We start from the raw sequence: 22,157 nt of genomic DNA on the forward strand, positions 1-22,157 counted from the left end.
GACAGATTGATAGATAGACTCCAAAAGCCTCATTAATGCCCAACAGGTAAACTGAACAGAAAAAATACAAAATGGTCCTTCACGCGATATGCTGTTCATTCTGCTATATTTGATCAGTTGCTGTAGCAGATAATAAAGTCTGTATCTCTCGACTTTCCAAAAAGTGCCAGTGGTCCAGCTCGCATCCCGTGTGGGTCTGTACTCACCTCTCCTCTGCGATGCAGCCGGTGACGGAGAGATCAACACGCAGCAGAGGAGCAGCTCAAGAAACGCGACCCACCTGCAACCATGAACCACACATGTTTTTGTTTCTTCCCCTTCCTAAACATATATACTCTCCAAAAAACTTTTTCTCTAAAGTGCCTTTCGCAGTTATACCTTCTTGCCATTTCAGTTTGTAAAACTGATCCTCTCCGATAGCTACATGGGATCGTGGTTGGAAGGTGACTGAAAGTTCCCCGCTTTAGAGTGAGAAGAGTCCTCGCGCCGGTGCCACAGCTGATGAGAGTGAGCCGGGAGCCGCACTGATGAAGCAGACGCAGCGGGGGGGACGGGAGAAATCCTCCGGGTCCTAAAGCCTATCTGGTCTGAGTGGACAACCCACCTACCTGCACTCGGAGCCCCTGTGACGCCACACGCTCTCTGTGTCAAGTAAGGAAGCCCTAAGAGATCATGGATTTCTTTTCTTTCTTTTTTTTCTTCTTTTTTTCTTGTTTAGCATTTATTAATATTAGTCAGTGTTAATTTAAACCTTTACATTATTGAAATATGTATTTGTAAAAAAAAAATAGTTTATGCACTGTGAACTAACAAGTTCCCTAACAGATTAATAAATGCTTTAAGATATTACTCATTGCTAGTTAATATTAGCTAATGCATTTACTTATGTTAAAAAATTGGACTTTATTGTAAAATGTCATTAACCTAGTTCAACCAATAAGTTTGTTTGCATTATTTGCATTATTTTCCTGTTTTCTTGTGACCTCAACAACTTGTCTTCTTAAGAACTTGACACTTAATTATTATTATTTTGATAAAAAAAAATTATTGAGGTATCAAAATGCTTTAGTTCCTGATGTAGAAGTACAAAACCTATTTATAATATGGATGACCAAATTGATTAAAATAATGTTTTGTCTTTTTGCTTCTCATAGAACCTTAAAAGGGTTAACCCTAACCCTAACCCATCGGATGAGACATGCACTTTTACAAGTTGTTTGAACTGAAATGTGCATTGGCAGTGTGTGTACACAACCACCCTATAATGCTAAAAATCCACTCAGTGTTTTTTTTTTTTTTTTTATCTATTAAAATCATTACCCCTTTCTCAAATCGAGCCAATCTCAGATGCCTGTCTTTGTGGTATCAAAAAAACAGGCCCCTCCCACAATAGTTTGATTGACAGTAGCGTTTCAGTACAGACTGGACTGGTGCCTTACCTTAGACCCGCCCTGAGTGAGCTGTCATCAGTCCCCCATTTTTACACCACTGGAGCAGATGTAGAAAAGAATGTCTCCTAAGTGATTGAGGTGTTTTGTTGTTGGATGTAATAATGAACATAGCAGTCATCATTTACTCCCAACATCTGAGCTGCTGAAGACGCAGTGGATTAATTAATAAAAAAAGATTCTGAAGGAAATGGGTCCCCCTACTACCTAAATGCGTCTATATTCATGTGAATCATTCATGATCCAGTTTAACCTACAGAAAAAGTGAGTATATGTTTTTTTAATGAATCTTTGCAAATCGGCCTTTCCTAATAATGTGCTAATTAACAAGTTCCATGATGAATGTGGCTGAAGTAAACAGTCCCTCAGAGAGCGGCTTGGAAGAGAGGGGCGGGGTCAGCAGAGCTCATTAACATTTAAAGGAAAAAGCTACAAAACTTCTTGCTCTAAAAAGAGCTGTTTTTGACAGGGTACAAAAAGGTGTTGTTTTACACTACCATTGAGAAATTTTGGAAAATGGGCATCCAATGGCCCCTTTAAGTCATGATCTCAAGAAAACAAGACTCAAAAAAAAGATAAACAGAAAAAAAATAGATTCTTCAAAAAATATATATTTTTTGCCATTAGAATAGGCAAGTAAATAATGTACAAAATTCAAATTTTGGGGTGAACTAGATTAATAACACTTTATAATAAGGTCCCATTGGTAACATTAATAAATGCATTAGCTTGTATTAACCAACAATGAACAATATATATTTTAAATCATCATTATAAATGTTAGTTAATACAAATATTATTTTTATTGTTTGTTCATGTTAGTTCATGGCGCATTAACTAATGTTAACAAATACCATTTTTGAAATACTTTTTGGAATTAAATTGTTGCATATTTTGTGCAAACAGATTACGTAGTAACAAATTTAATTGTTGATCAAATGGCTTAATCTGCACAACTGCGGAAACCTGTGTAAGGAGAAAAATATTTTTTTAATGAAGCTGGATGAGTGTTGTTTTGCCATTTTTATTAGATAGCACTGCTAACCCATTGACAGACAGATTATTAACAGTAAACCACTGGCATCACTGTTATTAAATGTTAAGAGTGCAATATCTGTGCCACTGCGGCACCAAACAAAAATATTTTTTTACATACAATTCTCACTCTCATCCGCTGAATAGAATTGTGAATTGTGTTTGCTGACACTAGTGGTGCAAAAGTGAATCGGCATCATCAAACTGATTCACAAAAATAATGGCAACAAATTCAAACAGGTTTCCTAAACATTTCCCTGTCAACCATTGTTCAAGTGGATAGACCTGATGTAAACTCAGACCACTGGTTGAGTTAATGTCACAGGTTGGCTGAAACAGAGCAATGTTTTGATAAACAATAAAACCGTCTCTGCCTGATAAACTTGAATAGCATATTGTATTTTAACATGGAAATAATGACAATCTTACACTACTTTTTTTGTACTGAGAAAGTTTTGAACTGCCATTAAAAAAAGGGGTCAACAAAAAAAGTAACAAATCTGATCCTGCTCTGAATAGGAACAATTTTGAATGTGTACAGAGTTACTTCTATGCTTCCAGCCCTAATTTGTCTTCCAGATGAACTTGTGACCGGCGCTCTTGACAGAAGCATAACCTAGAGTGCAGTGCAACTTGGGGTTACGTGGTGTGCTTGTGCAATGCAAAGGATAAGGTGAAGTCCATTGTGAGCAGAGTGCTTCTCACACATAAAAGTTAATCACTTCTCAAATATGTCTGTCACTGTCTGGTATGCTGTCAGTTAGAATGGACTCATAAAATCAGAATCCAGATAAGATGCATCAAATGAGCACAAGACATGATAATTCCTTGAATTTTTACCGATTGACCACTTTGGGTAAACAAACGTCTAGACACATGTATGAGATTAAACAAAGTCCCTTTTAAGAGTTATCACAAAATATTTCCGGTTTCTTTCAAGTTGAACCCAAACTGCACATTCTTTACAACAACTGCAAGGTAAAAAACCTGTCGCCCAAGCAGATTTATACACTAGTGTGAACTCAATAAGAGTGCATATTTTGTTTTCCCAATCAGGTCAGCGTTACTGGGAACAGTAGGTCATCCAGAGAGGAAGAGGAACAGACACACACACACACACTCCCACTGATACATGCATTCATACAGCAGTAACATCACCTCATCAAAGCATCTCCAGCATGTTGTCATTACGAGTACTCTGGGAGGATCGCTGATGAGTCTGATGCTAGTTGAGTTCAGTCACTGCCTCTGGAGCTAAAGATGTGATCAGCAGCATGTGTGCTGCTGTTGAAACACGTTCGCAGCCCTGATGAGCTTTGCATTCCTATAAAAGCAAAGAATACATTAAGAACATGGTAGATAAATATATGAGTTTATAAAAAGGAAAAATGCTAAATATTTAGTGTTCTATCACCTTAATCATCTCTTTTTTTTCTTCACCAGAACCTAACTTTCTTTTCTTTCGTAAAGGGTAACTCCATCCCAAAATGAAAAAATTTTGTCATTGATCACTTACTCCCATGTCGTTCCAAACACGTAAAAGCTTTGTCCATCTACGGAACATAATTTAAAGCAAAGTAAAATACACTGTCAAGATCCAGAAAAGTATGAAAAGCATTGTCAAAATAGTCCATCTGCCATCAGTGGTTCAACCGCGACATTATTAAGTGATGAGAATACTTATTGTACGCAAATAAAACAAAAATAATGGCTTTATTCAACAATTGTCTCCTCTCTGTCTCAACGCATCACCGTAGCGGCATTTTGGAGAATATCTGCTTACGCAATTCTGTATCAGCCGCGCCACAAGGATACGTTTTCTAAAAATATTTATTACAAATGTTTTTATTTGAAAGAATACAGCACATCCTGTGGTGCCGCTGACAGGGTGTACGCTGCCCGCGTTAAAAAATGCAACAACCTTTCTAAAACTTAAACTAATATTAAACATGTGATACATAAACTAGCATTTTTTTAAAAAGAAAGGCCAGAATTGTAAGATAAAATGTTGCAATTACCTTTTTTTTCTGTAAAAAAATGAAATTATGAATTCTGAGGAAAAACTGAATTACGAGATGTAAACTTAGAATTGCAAGTAAGAAAGTTTATCTCGAAATTTGAAAAAAGTCAGAATTGAAACAGGAAGCCCATATGACTACATTAGCCATAGATTTGTGTGACAAATAGACCAAAATGTATGTCATCATTAACTGAAACCAATGACTTACACTGTAGCTCTCAAATCATATCATGTTGCCCTAAAGATGCTGGTCAAAGAGCAGCCTTTGAGTTCCACGGTCTTAGACTTTTTCTTTTGATAAAGGCAAGACCATCTGGATCACACAGTGTGTATTCTATAAACTAGAAAGATGCTTACAATCTCAGGAACGTATTAGTAGACTAATTTTATTTCAGGAAGGACTTTAGACCTAGAAAAAAAAATATGAATATGTACCAGATTCTTGGCAACCAACAAGGTAAACAGTGCTCAAAGAATGAAGGCCTGTGTTTGAAAAAGGCTGGTAATCTAATCAGAGCTAGTAACTTCAGAATTAGACAAATAAACAACTAGATTAGCCTTCACCAGACACAACACATAATGATCCTAGAGCCAAGACATTTTTTCACAATTATCAGTTGTTTCACAGTTCACTAGTTGAGAAGAAAAGTAGTTATTTCCCAGCCTGGGCATTAATGAAAAATTTCATGGGAAACTCTAACAAAAAATGTTTAGTTTACCATAGGTTAGGTGACATAAATGTCAAACACCCTCAACCCTACCATAAACAGAAAAAAAGAACACGTTCTAAACTTCTTGGTTATACACCTGGAGTTGATAAAAGCATGTCTTAGGAAATCAAGTTAAGTTGTTAAATCCCCTGACATAAACATTCTCTCAATTCAATTATAAGTGCTTTTTTTTACATTTAACCTTTATTCGTCCTTTTTTATGTTTGTCAAAATCAGACCAAACTACAATCTACTTTCATATGGTTATTGCTGAAGAAACTGGTATACAGACATGAGAAAAACAAAAATGCAAGACACACAGGCCCACATATGTTTAAAGATATTTTTTTCTTTATTCAAATAGGACATAAATGTGTTCTAATATTGTGTGTCAAAGAACAAACAAAAAAAAAATTGTTCATTAACATCCGTCTGGTCTAGTTATGGAATTTTTTTCAGTAACTGAAAAGTTCCCAGGATTTGGTGCAGAAAAGTTCCCAGGATTTGAACTTAGGATGCCCTAAGATCGACAGCGTTATACGTCAGCCCTCTACCCCATCAGACTATCGGCGCCGACTACAGCCAGCATATTTGATATTTCATATACATTGGGATATTTAAACAAATCAAATAAAAATTTGCTCTAAGTCATGAACCACAAACATTGCCTGATTACAATTTTTCTCAGTCACTTTGGTACATTTCTCAAATCAGAAATGAAATTCTCTGAAAACTACTTGTACCACCTCCACCTCATCTTGTCATTTATACACATCATAAAACCAGTTTGTCTTTCTTTTGAACAAGTTGCGATTGCTTTTGTACATTCATGCAATTGATTACGCACATCTATCTGCGGTTTCCTACATTATCAGTTGCTAATGTCATGTCGCTCAAAATGTATTATATAGTTTTCTGTGAAATAGACTTACCTGCCAAAACATCTAGTCTTTAGTTCATCGTATAAGTCATTAAATATAAAATGGTTAATCTAATTGTCTTAAACTGCCAAGCACACTTTTTATTTGTATTTTTGCACATTATTATTAGACTTTTTGTCAATTTGCCATGAATTGTGCAAGTGAATATTTACTAATGAAGAGAATGTAGATGATAAACCAATGGTAAACCATTTCTCTGAAATAGCTCAAAGGTTCATCTGATGAGTCTTCAGTTGGAAAGCTTACAGTATACTCTATAGACAGAGGACAACACAAGAGTTACAAATTCTGAAAATTGACTTACAGTTTTTCTCAGTCACTTTGGTGCATTTTTCAAAACAGAAATGAAATTCTCAAAACTACTTGTACAACCTCCACATCATCTAGCCATTTATACACATCATAAAACCAGTTTCTCATTCTTTTGAACAAGTTGCGATTGCTTTTGTACATTCATGTAATTGATTATGCATGTTTATCGGCAGTTTCCTACATTATCAGTTGCTCATGTCATGTTGCTCAAAATGTATTGCATAGTTTTCTGTGCAACAGTCTTACCCTTCAAAACATCTAGTCTTTAGTTCATCATATAAGTCATTAAATGCAAAATGGTTAATCTAGTTGTCAAAAACTGCCTAGCACACTTTTTATATTTATTTTTACACATTATTATTAGACTTTTTGTACATTTGGCATGAATTGTCCAAGTGAATCTTGACTTATGAAGAGAATGTATATGATAAACCAATGATAAACCCTTTCTCTGAAATAGCTCAAAGGTTCATCTCATGAATCTTCAGTTGAAAAGCTTATACTGTATAGACAGAGGACTACACAAGAGTCACACATTCTGACAATGGACTTATTTTCATATTTGTGTCCATATTTATTTTTCCTTTTCTATATCACAATGACATTGTAAAGTTTTTTTTTTTTTTTTTGGTCAGACTTTGTAAAAGTGTAACTGGGAATTCTATCCAGTCTCTTTCAATCAATATCCCACATACAGTAATGTGTAAATGTGTACGTTTGAAATGGATATATGGCATACATAAGCATATGGCATATTGTTCTATACAGTAGTTTACATCAGATCATCCCTCCAGAGTAAACTGTTATATTGACAACATGGCTAAGCAATTTGACTGTCTTATCCGTAAACTATGACACAAGGACTTGTCATTCTAATGGCAGTGATATGTTCATTGACAAAGATATTTATTTTTGAGAGATGAACTAAGGATTTTGAGCAGGAGACTGGCTTTTGCAGGTAATCCAGGGTGATTTGCTATTTGTACGAGTTGTTTTGAGAAATGCACTTTATGTTTTGCAAATTGTGAGTTAGATTCGAGAAATGTACCAAAGCGACTGAGAAAAACTGTATTTTTTGGGTCAGACCCTTAGTAAAAGTGTAACTGGGAATTCTATCCATCCTCTTTCAATGAATATCCTACATCCAGTAATATGTAAATAAGTCTACTGATAACATGACTAAGCAATTTGACTGTCTTATCCATAAACTATGACACAAGGACTTGTCATTCTGATGGCCCTGACATGTTCATTGACACAGATATTTATTTTTGAAAGACGAACTAAGGATTTTGAGCAAGAGACTGGCTTTTGCAGGTATTCCATTATGTTTTGCTATTTGTACGAGTTGTTTTGAGAAATGCTCTTACTGTTTTGCAAATCTCAAGGATGATTCGAGAAATCTACCAAAGCAACTGGGAAAAACTGTAATTTTCTGAGTAAGCAACATCACCAGAACTGAGTCAGGGAATGTTTGTAAGAAACAAAACTAGATCTCAAAAAAGAAATAGATTTTTTGAGCTTTTAAACAAAACGTTCAACAGAAATCAGGACAAAAGGTCATGAACACTCAATGGAATCTTCCTCATTTGGTTCCAGGTGTTCCTGCTGACTGCCTTGTTCACACATGTAGACCGGCATACCTTCAGCTACCACCCTACACCTCAACTTCTGTGCCTGGAGGCAGGTCCTTAGTGCTGTCCAGGTCAAGGCTGTCAGAATTCCTGACCCCTTCCATTCAGATAATCTTCCATCTGTAAGCGTGGAAGGCATTGGCACGAAGCCTGTGGAAACAAATGGACGAATTAACTATTAAATATACAATCTGCAACAAACAATTTATAGGGAATTCATTTTGGTGTTTTTATCACATAGACAGATAGATCGACAGATCGATAGATGTTTTCCCATTCTTGTCTAATGCAGGCTTCTAGTTGCTCAGCTATCTTAGGCCTTTTATTTGCATCTTCCACTTTATGATGAGCCAGATGTTTTCTATGGACGAAAGATCTGGACTGCAGGCTGGCCATTACATTACCGGTATCCTTCTTACAGTAGCATTGTATGTGGTGGAGTGCCGTCTAAGGGCCCGAAGATCACGGCATCCAGTATGGTTTTCCGGCCTTGACCCTTATGCACAGAGATTGTTCCAGATTATCTGAATCTTTGGATGATATTATGTACTGTAGATGATGATTACTTCAAACTCTTTGCCATTTTTATCTGAGAAACTCCTTTCCGATATTGCTCCACTATTTTTCGCCGCAGCAGTGGGGGAATTGGTGATCCTCTGCCCATCTTGACTTCTGAGAGACACTGCCACTCTGAGAGGCTCTTTTTATACCCAATCATGTTGCCAATTGACCAGATAAGTTGCAAATTGGTCCTCCAGCTGTTCCTTATATGTACATTTAACTTTTTGGGCCTCTTATTGCTACCTGTCCCAACTTTTTTGGAATGTGCAGCTCTCATGAAATCTAAAATGAACATTTGATATGTTATCTATATTCTATTGTAAATAAAATATAAATGTATGAGGTTTGTAAATTATTCCATTCCTTTTTATTCACAATTTGTACAGTGTCCCAACTTTTTTGAAATCTGGTTTGTAGATGCATATTGAAAAAAAAAGAATAGAAGCAAGACCATTAAAAGACTGACCAAAGGAAGGACTGACCGATTTTGACAACTAATGCATAGCTACTGATTCTTTGTCACCACACAGTAGTTGCCAAATTGACTGCAAGGCTATGAATTAATTTGCAAACAATCTGGCCTACTTAACCTACAGTACAGTGCATTAAAACATTCATCTTTATTCAGACTAAAAGAGACTTAAATGTGAACATGTTTAAACAAATGAATAAATAAGCAGACGCTTCGTAATGACTTGGCTCAGTCAGACACCTTCCAGTCTAAATGTTTCCTGGCAAAAAAAAAAAATCTAAAACAAGTAGAGACAGGGCACTACAGCCCTTTAGTATCCAGGCAGCATTCTAGACCTTGTGCGAACTTATTCGTATTGCCAGGACAATGCAATTGTCTGATATGTATGCATCAACTGCCTGTTAAGAGGATTCATTTTTGTGATCTTGTGATTTGCAGACATACTAATATTAAATGACACCTTGGCTCTGCTGTAGATCAGCGATGTCATAAATGAATAGACCTGCCAGTGAAGTAGATGTAGGAAAACAAATAGTGTAAATGGATGGCTTTGCACCTATGGAAACTAAAAGGTCATGCCAGATATATGTCACTCTGACTTAGTGATACAGAGGTACTCTCCAGTGTCTGAAATGCATGAACCTATTGAAGTGACAGTAAGAGAAACAATCACACCAATAGATCTGCAAAAACAAAATGGGCACATTTTTTCAATTGCCTGAAAATATCTTAATTTCAGCACGTGCCAAGAACATTCTTTCACACGGTGCTTTGAACGATGTCAAGTCAAACGTGCTCACCTGCGACAGAATGCAGTGAATGGGATTCTTTTTGCTAAATAAGTGCTGCTGTACACATTCATCATTCATGTCTGTTCATGTTTCAGGAGGCAATCTGAGAAAGTATTTGGAGCCTGGGGAAACTACATGTGCTTTAAGTTGGGTAGCTTATCAGCTAATACTATCCAATGAAATGTCAAAAGAGTATTTAATCTGATAATTTACACCCATGAAAACCTACCCATTGCATATTAAATTGGGTCATTAGATACATGGCCAAACAATAAGTTGTTTCTTTGGTACAATTAGAAAAGAAACCCAATAACATTTCCAGCACATACAAAATTATTTATTGATTTATTGCTTGCAATAAAATGGCTTTCTAAGGCTAATTTATTTACTCTTATATATCATAAATAATAATTTCACATGTTCTGCATAATGACAGAAAATGAACAGCATCCATTTCTGGACTGTAGTGAAATTAGATCTGCTCCGTGTTTCATTGTATCTGCAGATAATTTTGTGGGGAGCTCAGAAATAAACCATTTGAAAAATATTGTGAGTAGAGGCATTTAACACTTTTTGACTTCATAACATATCTCCATGTCTGTGCCTCTATCTTTCATATGCTTGGTTTCCATAGATAAACCATGTTTTCTAAGAAAAGGAGTTATCACTTGTCGGACCAGCGACCACCTTTGTAAACAAATAGCTAGAGATACGTTTGGATAGCTCTAGACAACGTGTCTGTGCCAGACAGAAGGAAGTCACTTATACAACAACGATGACACATTTTAAAATTATAGTACTTCTACCTGGATACAAAAGAACATTGTAACAATTTCAGCTCCTGAGACACATTTGTGGGTGTACTTCAAGTTTCAAACTCCAGTTTGATATTTAGGCCTAAATAGAAAAGAAATGAAAGATTATTTGTGTGTGTATGTGGGGGGGGGGGGGGGTATGTGGATGGGGGCCATGAGTCATCTATTTAAAATAATATAACTGGGTATTGACAGCTGTAGCAGTAATCCTGCCACCAGAGGGAAGGAGGGAGCTGTTTAGAGATGCACTTTTTTATCATCAAAACGCTATAAAAAAAATGTTTTATTATATTGCAACCATAAACAAAGTTAAACATATCTCACACATAAGCTACAAAAAAGGGGGTTCAATTAAATATTAAAATTGGAGTTTGCATCTATGAGCTTACGCTGGTGTTCTAAAAGTTGACTAAATTAATTTCAGAAATGTCTTTGTTTTTTAATTCCATTCTTTTTCTACAAAAAGCAGATACACTGTACAGTATACATATACATATACATATATATTGTTGATCCTTCATACAGCTGTATCTAAAGTAGTATCAAGAAGCAAATTTATATTTCACGTTTATATCCACATAATGAAAGCATTTACCAAACTTCCAGTTTTAACAGAAAATATGTCAACACGGAAGACTACTCTTCTTTGGATTTCACCGGGTCTTTATCAGCAAAGCATAGCTATTAACAGACTCTAAATGTTAGTTAAACAATTATTCCTTTTGCACAGTCCATATTGCAACAACTCATCAGGGTTCAGGGTAAGATCAGATTACTTCCAATGGCTGAAATCAGAGGAGGCAGCGTTGAGCCTGTGAGACGTGAGCCTCTAAACAGCTGAGGGGTCACTGCTCTCTGTGTTCACCCTCACACATTCATAAGCCAAATAAAACGTGCATGCAGCTCCCCTCTGGATCTGTTCTTTGAACCCTTTGTTTTTAGACATTTCCACAAAGGCATTTCACAGTTGCCCAGTTTATTTAAGGACAGTTCACTGTACCTCCCCTGAAAATGAAATGCATGATGCATTTCGAAAAATAACACCATCAACTATTTCACACCAGCTGACAGCAGACACATTACACCATTTGCATCAAATGTTGTTGTCGTTGATTTTAATCGGCCCAGAGTATGTGTGATCATAATTCTTGTCTTAGTAATTTGTAGGGCTACACCTTTACTAATGCTGATGACAGATCCTATAAAATTATGGCCATTACCAGGAATCCTCTGCATTCTCTGAAAGCCTTTGGATGGCTACACAGATGCTGATGCCACGAACAAAAGGTTCTGAATATTTAACTAAATCCTGAACTTTTTCAGGAGGCCAGAAGGCTACTGTCCTTCTCCTTAAGTTTTATTGCAAGGTCTCAAGTAAATCAAGCAATCTGCTCAGGACCAAGCCATCCAACCTATCTTTAGCCTCTGTGAGCAAGTGAATGGAGATCCTGACTTATCCTCACGTCTGTCATCAATGCTGCCAGTATTTTTAGGGGACAGCAGCAGCTGCAAAAGCATTTAACGGTCTTCTACGAACAATGACACTAGGGGTGTCTCAGGACTAAACGCCACAGAGATTGAGGGACTGCTGGAGTATTCAAAGAAAAGCTTTCTGATGAAGCTTAAATCATCTTAAAAGGGGCATGTAAAGCTTTGGCAAAATGTGCAGGTGACACTGACTAGATGTTAATGAGAAGGACATACCGAAACAAACTTACCGAAGTGGAAAAGGATTATTTTGTTTATTTTTATTTTTTAAACCTACAACTGGAAGTGAGAGCCAGTGAAGCAGGAGAAGCTGGTTGGCCTGGAATCTATATTGACAGTTGTCTCTAAGGACTGAAGAGAGGTAGGATATGTTTGTTAGCAAAGAGCAGTTTCCCTGAGGTCAAAGGTCAGTCTAATTAAATGAGGAGCACAAACAGGAGGTTAATCTCCTTTTAAAGTCCTAAGGGGAATTCCTTATCTGTTGATGTTGATGTTATAGATTTAAACCTTTAACATTGATCCCAACTGGTGATATAATAAGAGTATCATCCATGTGTGTTTCTTTTGGATTTGAGTTCTTCAATGTTGATTTTATTGTTGAAAATTTGTACACAATGCAGTGGATATATAGAGTATACAGTAATATAATTAGTGTGCTTAAAGCTCTTCTAGTGAGGTTTTTATAAGATAGTTTATGTGTTACATATATCATGTGTTTGTGTCTTGTTTGTAGCATAGCACAAACCTCAATGTGTAGCATGATGAATCAGAATCAGAATCAGAATCAGAATGAGCTTTATTGCCAGGTATGTTTACACATACGAGGAATTTGTTTTCGTGACAGAAGCTCTGCAGTACAACAGAATGACAGCGACAGAACATAAAACACATAATAAAAGAATAAAAAATACAAATAAGTAGATAGTGAATGAATAGCCAGCTAATATGATATATATATATATATATATATATATATATATATATATATATATATATATATATATATATATATGTATATATATATATATATATATATATATACATATATATATATATATATATATATCATATTAGGGCACATTAAATTAACATGGTCTGGATTGTTTTATATGCAACAGAGAATATTTTCAGAGGAAAATATCAATTAAATATACAGAGTGTTTCTTTTTTTAAATTAATGACAAACAAACTAATTTTACACATAAATGTGTCACTTCATTTGGTAAAAGGAGTGTGAGAGAGGCAGGATATTTTGACTGAGAGGTCCCTATGGGGTGTGTCTTCCGTTAGTGTGTGAGACCTGTGTTGTATGTGCATGCCTGCTCTGTAGTGTGTTTTGTGATACCTGACACATGCCCTCTCACAGATCTTTATTTAGGGCATACTATATAAAGCATTTGTGGATGTTGCAGTATGGCTAAAAGACCGTTCACCTCTAGACAGTTGGCTTGAGCTCTTCTCACACAAGGCATAACATATAAGAAAATTCTGGGATACTCCACCCCAAAATAAAATGTTTTCATTAATCACTTACCTCCATGTCGTTCCAAAACTGTAAAAGCTTAGTTCATCTTTGCTATTTTGGATATTTTGGATGATATTTTGGATGAAAACCGGGAGTCTTGTGACTGTCCCATAGACTGCCAAGTAACTTACATTGTCAAGGTCCAGAAAAGTATGGAAGACATCATCAGACTGGATCAGCCATAACGTTATGAAGCAATGAGAATGCTTTTTGTATGCAAAGAAAACAAACAAAAAAAGACTTTATTCAACAATTCGTCTCCTCTGTGTCTCTCCGCATCACCGTAGCAGCATTTGGGAGAACATCTGCTGAACACAAGCAGCGTATGCTCTTCTGTGTCAGCCACACTGCACGGATGCACTGTTTTCATTCAAATCAAAACGTAAATAGACGTAGAAAAATTACAGTTTGCATTCAGCAGATATTCTCCAAATTTGTGCTATGGTGATGTGGTTCATAACATTAGGGTTGAACCACTGATGGCAAATGGACTATTCTGATGATGTCTTTCATACTTTTCTGGAACTTGACAGTGTATGTTACTCGGCAGTCAATGGGACAGTCCCAAGCCTCCCGGTTTTTATCCAAAATATCTTACATTGTGTTCTGAAGACGATTTAAGCTTGTATGTGTTTGGAACGACAAGGGGGTAAGATAATCCTGTTAATACACATACAAAAAACTCAGCAACTAGTTTTTAATGAGTCTGTATGATTTTAGAAATAGCTGAAGCAGTTTCTTTTTAATTATTGGGACATGAAAAGTTTAGTAATTAAATTTTTCATTTTCTGAGAAGACAAATTTAGTTAATGGACAATTAATGCTATGAACAGGTCAAGTCATTGCTGAAAGACTGAACCAACACTATATTACTCATGTAAATGACAGCAAAAAGTTAATTGTCAGATCCAGTGCCAAGCCTAATTCTGTCAAAATGTAAGAATTATGATTTACTTTTTATATACAGTGGGTATAGAAAAAAATCCCCCCTTAAAAATAATCACATTTTGTTGCTTTGCAGCCTGAAATGAAGACAAAGTTTTTGTTTTATCCAGCTGTATATAACATCCAAGTGAAGTTAAACACCAATATGTCTTTTATATTTAATTAAAAAAAAAAAAAACTGAATCACTGAGTTCTTTTTTTGAACCGTCTTTTACGGCATTTAGTCCTTTGGGATATGTCTCTCTTCTTTGCAGAACTGCTCAAAGTCATTCCACAGACTTTCAATGGGGTTTAAATCTGGGCTGTGACTAGGCCATGCAAGGACATTCACCTTTTCTCCTTTAACCACTGTGTGCTCAGTTTTGCTGTGTGCTTTGGGTCATTTTCATGTTGGAAGGTAAACCGTGATTGGGAGTGAGTGTGAAATGACATACAGCCAAGTATGGCTTTAACCCATCCAACCTGCACACACACATAGAGCAGTGGGCAGCCATTTATGCTGCAGCATCCGGAGCAGTTGGGGGTTTGGTGCCTTGCTCAAGGGCACCTAAGTCGTGGTATCGCCAGCCTGAGACTCAAACCCACAACCTTAGGGTTAGGAGTCAAACTCTTTAACAACTAGGACACGACTTCCCCTTACTGTAGCCATGCTTTACTGTAGTAATAGTGATATTTACATTGTGAGCTGTATTGGATGTCTGCTAGACATATAATTTGGTGTTGAGGCCAAATAATTAAATTTTAGTCTCATCTGCCTCAGAATCTTTCATGTGGTCTTTCTTGAGGATTGGCTTTTTTCTTGCAACACTCCCATTTAAGCCAAATTTGTGGTGAATTTGTGATAATGTTGTAACATGCACACAATGACCACTCTATGTCATAAATTCCTGCAACTGCTTCATCGTTGCTGGTCCCCTCTCTGACCAGTTTCCTCCCGGCTCTTTCATCCAGTTTGGAGAAAAGTCCTGATCCAAGGAGTGGCTGTGTTGTACCAAATACCTTCCACTTCTTAATAATAGACTTCACTGTGCTTCTAAGAATTCATTAAAAAATTTTGTAAACATATAGTGATGTTCAGTTCTTGAAGGAATCATTCTTTTGAGCCGGTTCTCAGGAAGCAACTGGTTGAACCGGTTCACAAATCGAGCTGAATCAAACTTTAGTTCCAGGTTGATGATGTAGGATGCACAGCCTAAGTAGCACGTCAAACTCAAAAAGAAACGACTGAGCTGGATCAACCAACTGTCGCAGTTTGCTAATGATTTCGAGGACTCAACAAGAACCAAGTGAGCCATGGTGAAATTTGCAGAGAATTACCGAGGATTTTGATGAGTGAGTTGACGATTTTGTGCAAGCCTGATGCGCATACTGGAAATTTGCTTATTTTGACTGTTATTCATTTACATTTTATTAAATCCTACAAAAACCTTTCTGTCGAGTGTACACAAATTTTACAATAGTTTGTGCATGCATATTATATTTAAAGATGTTTAAGCAAAACCAAGGAGTTTATAAGACTGGTTTATTCATTCTTTATACTGTAAACATTTAGAAAATGTCGCATTTGTGCATCAATGTCTGTAATGTGTGCAGTAGCTGTGAAACTTTTAGAAATCTTATCCAAGTTGTATGCTAGTCAATACTGGTCAGTCAGTCGTACTTGACATAAAGAATCCATGAATGAAACTGTGACCACAAACACCATTAACTTAAGTGAATTACATGGTAATAATCATCAATATGCTTTCACACAAATAACTTTATTTTTTGAATGTTTCAATATGTGTTGACACAAATTACTTGAACTTTTCATTGATACATTGCACTGAATTATTATTGCTTGAGGATGTCAGGAACCGATGAATCGCTTTTTTAACTGGTTCATTGAGATCTGTCCAAAAAGAACCAGTTCGCAGAAATGAATAAGACTTTGCATCACTCTCCTGACTTGTGCCTGTTCAAAACTTTATCCCAGAACTTTATTACAGTGCCTTGCCGCCAATAGTTGATTGTTTGCTTCAGCTGCACTTCCAAGGTCTGAAGTGCTCCAGAAAAGCTCTTTTCATATTAAGCCAATCAAAATGACCCAAGCTGATCACAGTTGAAAGTCAAATGGCTTTGTGTGCCATTAAAGGTGATTAGATATACCTGACTGAGTTTACAATTACAATAATTTTTATGAGGTGGTGATCCTTTTTCCAACTCAGTGATTCTGTTTTTTGTTTTTGTTTTTGTTTTTTTGCAACGCAACAAAATGTGAATATTTTAAAGGAAGGCAATTATTTCTATACCCAATGTAAATGACCAAGCAAAGACCTTAATATCTCTCCAAAATATCAAACAAGCCAACATTTCCTTCAAATATCCTTCTAGTTAAAATAAGTCATATGTATTTCTTTAAATGTATAGCTAGACTTCTTTTAAATTCAAATCACAATTCTGTGTCCTGTTTGCTACCTCAGCTTAAACTCAGGATTTAAAAGGCATTCAATATTCAATTTCAACTTGGTATTTCTAGCACATACTGTATTATAAACATAATGTATGAAACTGCTGGTTATTATTAAAGCATAAATTAAATGTATTTTTTATGTTTCGAATCAGTGCCTTGATAAAGAGCTGGACAACAAAATTCTTCCAGAGTAATAAAGAGACTGAATGCCTGTAGCCTGTCAGCCTGAGTGGAGGTTGGCAAGTGAGCAGGGATGGATGTGTTTGGTGGAGCACCACGGTTCCTGGCCTACCCTCGTCCTGTGGTAGTACAAAGTGGCACAGATGCAGTTCTAAAATGCCAGATTGGCGGGGATCCCAGACCAGCAGTTATATGGGAGAGAAACAATGAGAAAATTCACCCAGAGGACAGATACCGGGTGTTTGAGGATGGAAATGTCTACAACCTTATCATAACCTCTGTGACAGTGGAGGACAGTGGACAATACATCTGTAAGGCCAAGAACTGCATTGGAGAGACTTACGCCGCAGCCACTTTGAAAGTAGAAGGTGAAGCACAGGAGATGGAGTTTCGGGAGGAAAACAAGCCACGCTTCCTCATCAAGCCCCTCTCAACTAGAGTTGGACGAGGAGAGGATGCTGTGTTCTCCTGTAAGCTGTGGGGAAACCCCAGACCAGAAGTGATGTGGGAGAAGGATGGCAAGAAGTTAAATGAGATCTTTGAAAGCACACATTTCACCATCAGCTATCAGGATGGAGGATGGTTCCAACTAAAGATTTTCAAGACAAGAGCACCAGATGGAGGGGTGTACACTTGTAAGGCCAGGAATGAATTTGGAGAGAGTCTGGCAGGGGCTGTGCTATTGGTGGATGCTGGACCAGGACATGAGGATGAAGGGAACCGTAACGGTTACACTAACGGCCACTGGAAAGCACATCAGGGAAAACAGAGAAGTAGTAGGCAAGTTGCAACACGGCTGAAAGATGATCCACTGCCAAACTCAGCCAAAGTAAAAATGTTTGCAGTGACAGAAGGGAAACATGCAAAGTTTCGATGCTATGTAACAGGGAAGCCAAAACCTGAAATATTATGGAGAAAAGATGGGAGACTTATCTTATCTGGCAGACGGTATCTTTTGTATGAAGACAGAGAGGGTTACTTCACACTTAAAGTTCTCTACTGCAAACAACAGGACAATGGAGTTTATGTCTGTTCTGCCTCAAACACTGCAGGACAAACCCTGAGTGTGGTACACCTTATCGTCAAAGGTAAGAGTCATTTGAATAATATATGATAAATTCAGTACAATACAAGTGCAATATCATAGTATGGTTTTACCATCTGATCTATAACATATATATTGATCTGGCATACATTTAATAAGCCTGTTTAATGAAGGTCCAAGTTGCCATTTGTTGTGTTAAGTATTTGGTACCGTAATCAACAGTAACTTTCATGATGATTCAGTTTTAGGATATTCATCAAGGGACCTTTAAAATTACCTGACCTGGGCAATCTCATTAACATTAAATAGATTCCATTCAGTCCTATATCTGCAAAGTCATTTAGCCTTTGAAAGGCCAGAGGCCCACACATGTGATAGAAATCTCTAGAGGCAAGCTCATATTTCTCACATGGACCATCAAACAGTCAAAACTGATTGCTTTGCATAACTATATTGTATCAGAGCCAGGAAACTCCATAAAGCTCAAAAAAGTTTTAAGTCACCAGGTCTTATGTCTTCTTAGCTATGTTTTCTAAAACGAACAAGACAAATAATAATAATAATAATAATAATAATAATAATAAACTTACTATCAGGATGTGGTATACTCTTTAAGACATAATTCTTAAAAGCTATAATTCTTTATAAGCAATAAAAAAGAGATAAAAAGATGAGAAAAGATCATGAAAAAGCAACATTTCTGAAATATTACATTATATTATATTGAAGGCCTTACTGCACTGGCATATTTTTGAAATTTTTCTCCACTTTTTTAAAACTAGTATATAACTATGAAACTGGTATAAACATCTTATGCAGGTTTGCTTCTTAAGTAAAGTTACAGTGTTTACAAGAACTGTAAACAGGAATAATACTAATTCCAGTTAGGGTTAGGGTTAGGGTTAGGTTTATCAATAGTATGATTACCTTTTCTAAAATAAAATAGTATAACGATATGAAAATAATACCATTAACTGATTACGGATTACCTCTTTACCACATTAGGAAATATCCACCAGATTATTTTAAATGTCCATGCATGAATATCCATTCTGGTCAAGGCTAGTGAATGCTAGCGCTGATCTAAAAGGTTAACAAGCATAGTCATGCAGTTAACTAGCAAAAGGTGTGCTTATTGACAAAAAAAGAATGGCCTTTCTGGTTGGAGCTGGTCCATCAAAGCAGTCTTGCTTCACCCAAAGCACAATATACTGTATGCTGGTCATTGCCAGCAGGGTAGGTATTTTATATAAATTTTATCTCCACAGAGATAATGCAGATCTAACATTACTGACATTAAAAAAACTTTCCTTTTTGGTTCTTTCCTTCTTGTAACAACAGAGCCACCTATCCGATTTAAGCAACCACTGAATGACTTGCAAGTATGGGAGAGAGACTTAGCTGTTCTTGAGTGTGAAGTTCCTGAGGACTCTGTTCCAATCACATGGTACTTAGAAGACAGGCGACTACAACCTGGAGCCAAATATGGGATGGAGGAGTGGGGGACAATGCGGCGACTCACAATTCGTGATATTGGGGTTGATGATGATGGGATATATCTATGTGAAATGGCTGATGGGGGCAGAAGCATTGCTGAGGTAGCAGTCAAAGGTAAAAAATAAAATAAAAATTAACCAAAAAAAAAATAGTTACATTAACTTGCTTGCATCCGCCTAGGAAAAACTAATTCTGAGCATTTGTAACTTTATAACTTAATTGTCGTCAATTAAATGTAAACTTACTTAATCTAAACGTACTCTTGAAGGAACCATTGTAAGAAAGCTGCCACGAAAAGTTGATGTTCTGGAAGGGGAAAATGCAGCCTTCTGTGTGGAAGTGGAGGAGGGAGAAATGGACATTCATTGGTACAAAGATGGAACAGAGCTAAGGGAGACCCATCAGACCATTGTCAAATCCTTTGGAAGGACACACATCTTGGTCTTTGTCAACACCACACCACAAGACTCTGGTTTGGTCATGTTCTATGTGGGTAGATCGAAGACGTCATCTCAGCTAAGGGTGAAAGGTAAAAAAACATTTGTTTGGAATTCATATTTCATATTCCAGAATGTCCAAAGGTATTAATTTTCAATCAACATCTTCTTCTCCTGTGAAAATTTAAGCTGCAAGGCACTGTCCACCAAGCTGTCCTATCGGGGTACAGATAAACACAGAGCGAGCGAATGCAGCTCTCCTGTCCTGGTTTCCTGCACAAGACTCTCGGAAGAATCCACCTTCAGGGTATATTATTGAAAGACAAGAAGTTGGCTCACAGGAGTGGCTGCAATGTTTAACCACAGACTCTGTAACCTCAGTGGAGATTCTTGGCGACAGCGTTCCATGCGAGGCAGACTACAGATTTCGGATATGCAGTGTCAACAAGTATGGAAGGAGTGGAAATGTAGAGTTCCCTCGAGCAGTTCACCTTGGTAAGCTCCTAATTAAGACTATCCACTGCATTCACATCAAAAAAGCACTAACAAATGTAATTCCCAATTCCAGTTCCAGTTGCCAGAATCCAAACCCCTCTACAAGATGCTTTAGTGCCAGAGGGCCAGGACGCCTGCTTTACCATTGAGCTGTCTGCCTCAGTTATAGGCACTTGGTTCTTAAACGGAAATCAGCTTCAAGACGATGAACGTTTCTCTATAAGGCGTTCGCGTACACACCAGTCCCTACGCATTCGTGGGGTACGGGACACAGAAAATGGAGCAGAGATCACCTTCATTGCCTATGGAATTCGAGATTCTGCTGCTTTGTACATACAAGGTAAACACTTAATTCTGATTTCCTTGCACTAAGATATATTTATAAGGATATTAACTGTTGTATTTGTGTTGGTGAACTTGCTTATATATTCCCATCAATCAGCCCCACTGGTAAAATTCACACCACTTTCTGAAATGGATCGAAACAAATTTGTGGAGGTTGGCAACCCTATAGTGCTCTACTGTGAGCTCTCAGACCCTGAGACTCCAGTTCGTTGGTATAAGAATGGTGTTGAACTTCATACAATGGAAGGTCTGCACATCCAATCAGAAGGAACAATGAGGAGGATTGTCATCCAATCAGCTGATTTCTCCCACTCAGGAGTTTATAGTTGTGATGCTATTGATGACGTCATCAGGTTTAACGTGGAGGTTGAGGGTGAGTCATTGTTGTTATTATTATTCCTTTCTTCATAGTTGTCAATCAGCTTCATTATGTTGACATGTTGGAAATCTAAGAATGAAGGCATTTATTAATAACATTAATTTGCATTCATATGAATCAAAATCAAATGAGTATGTTCAACAATGGAATCCTGCACTTCCAAGTCTCTAAAGTTTACCAAATAATGCTGATCTAAACACATGTAGCCCCACCAGTGAGGTTCTTAGTCCTTCCGGAGGATGATAGGAACAAGTCCGTTGAAGCAGGCTCACCGATAGCACTGCAATGTGAGCTCTCAGATCCACTCGCCCAGGTCTCCTGGTATAAAGATGGTGTGAAACTTTTACCACAAAGTGGACTAGACTTCAAATCCAAGGGCACAAAGAGGCAACTGATTGTCCAGGCAGCTGAATTTTACCATTCAGGGGGGTATAGCTGCAAGACAAGGGGTAATGCTGTCCACTTCAATGTGGAAGTTAAAGGTGATAAAAATTTTAACAAGTGAATTAAATTACAATTTTATTTTGCCAGATAAAAAATGGGAAGACAATGGTAAAGTTGATTAAGACTGTATAGAGTTAAATTAATTAAAATGACTATTAAAATCATAAAGACTTAAACACTCTAAAA

At 36.9% G+C, this 22,157-nt stretch overlaps 2 protein-coding genes across 11 annotated transcripts in view; one reads left to right on the forward strand and one right to left on the reverse strand.

The window, feature by feature from the left end:
• LOC128020138 (collagen alpha-1(XVIII) chain) overlaps positions 1-542 on the reverse strand; it is a 75,398-nt gene extending 74,856 nt beyond the window's left edge. The window contains exons 1-2 of the mRNA XM_052606783.1: positions 379-542; positions 207-280 (exon numbers count right to left, since the gene is read on the reverse strand). Coding sequence (XP_052462743.1) covers positions 207-280; positions 379-389 — 85 coding nt within the window. The 5' untranslated portion in view covers positions 390-542. The remainder of the gene's footprint in view (positions 1-206; positions 281-378) is intronic.
• An 11,764-nt stretch (positions 543-12,306) lies between these two features.
• The window catches only part of LOC128020137 (obscurin-like protein 1), a 31,642-nt gene continuing 21,791 nt past the window's right edge, over positions 12,307-22,157 (forward strand). For 9 of the 10 annotated variants that reach the window (XM_052606769.1, XM_052606771.1, XM_052606772.1 and 6 more), the window contains exons 1-8: positions 12,307-12,588; positions 17,302-18,417; positions 19,716-19,985; positions 20,140-20,400; positions 20,498-20,803; positions 20,877-21,143; positions 21,246-21,521; positions 21,734-22,009. In XM_052606769.1, coding sequence (XP_052462729.1) covers positions 17,403-18,417; positions 19,716-19,985; positions 20,140-20,400; positions 20,498-20,803; positions 20,877-21,143; positions 21,246-21,521; positions 21,734-22,009 — 2,671 coding nt within the window. In that variant the 5' untranslated portion in view covers positions 12,307-12,588; positions 17,302-17,402. The remainder of the gene's footprint in view (positions 12,589-17,301; positions 18,418-19,715; positions 19,986-20,139; positions 20,401-20,497; positions 20,804-20,876; positions 21,144-21,245; positions 21,522-21,733; positions 22,010-22,157) is intronic. The other variant, XM_052606774.1, reaches the window with a different exon arrangement.

This window comes from Carassius gibelio, chromosome A9, assembly GCF_023724105.1.
Source record: "Carassius gibelio isolate Cgi1373 ecotype wild population from Czech Republic chromosome A9, carGib1.2-hapl.c, whole genome shotgun sequence".
In the NCBI taxonomy this organism is placed as follows: domain Eukaryota; kingdom Metazoa; phylum Chordata; class Actinopteri; order Cypriniformes; family Cyprinidae; genus Carassius; species Carassius gibelio.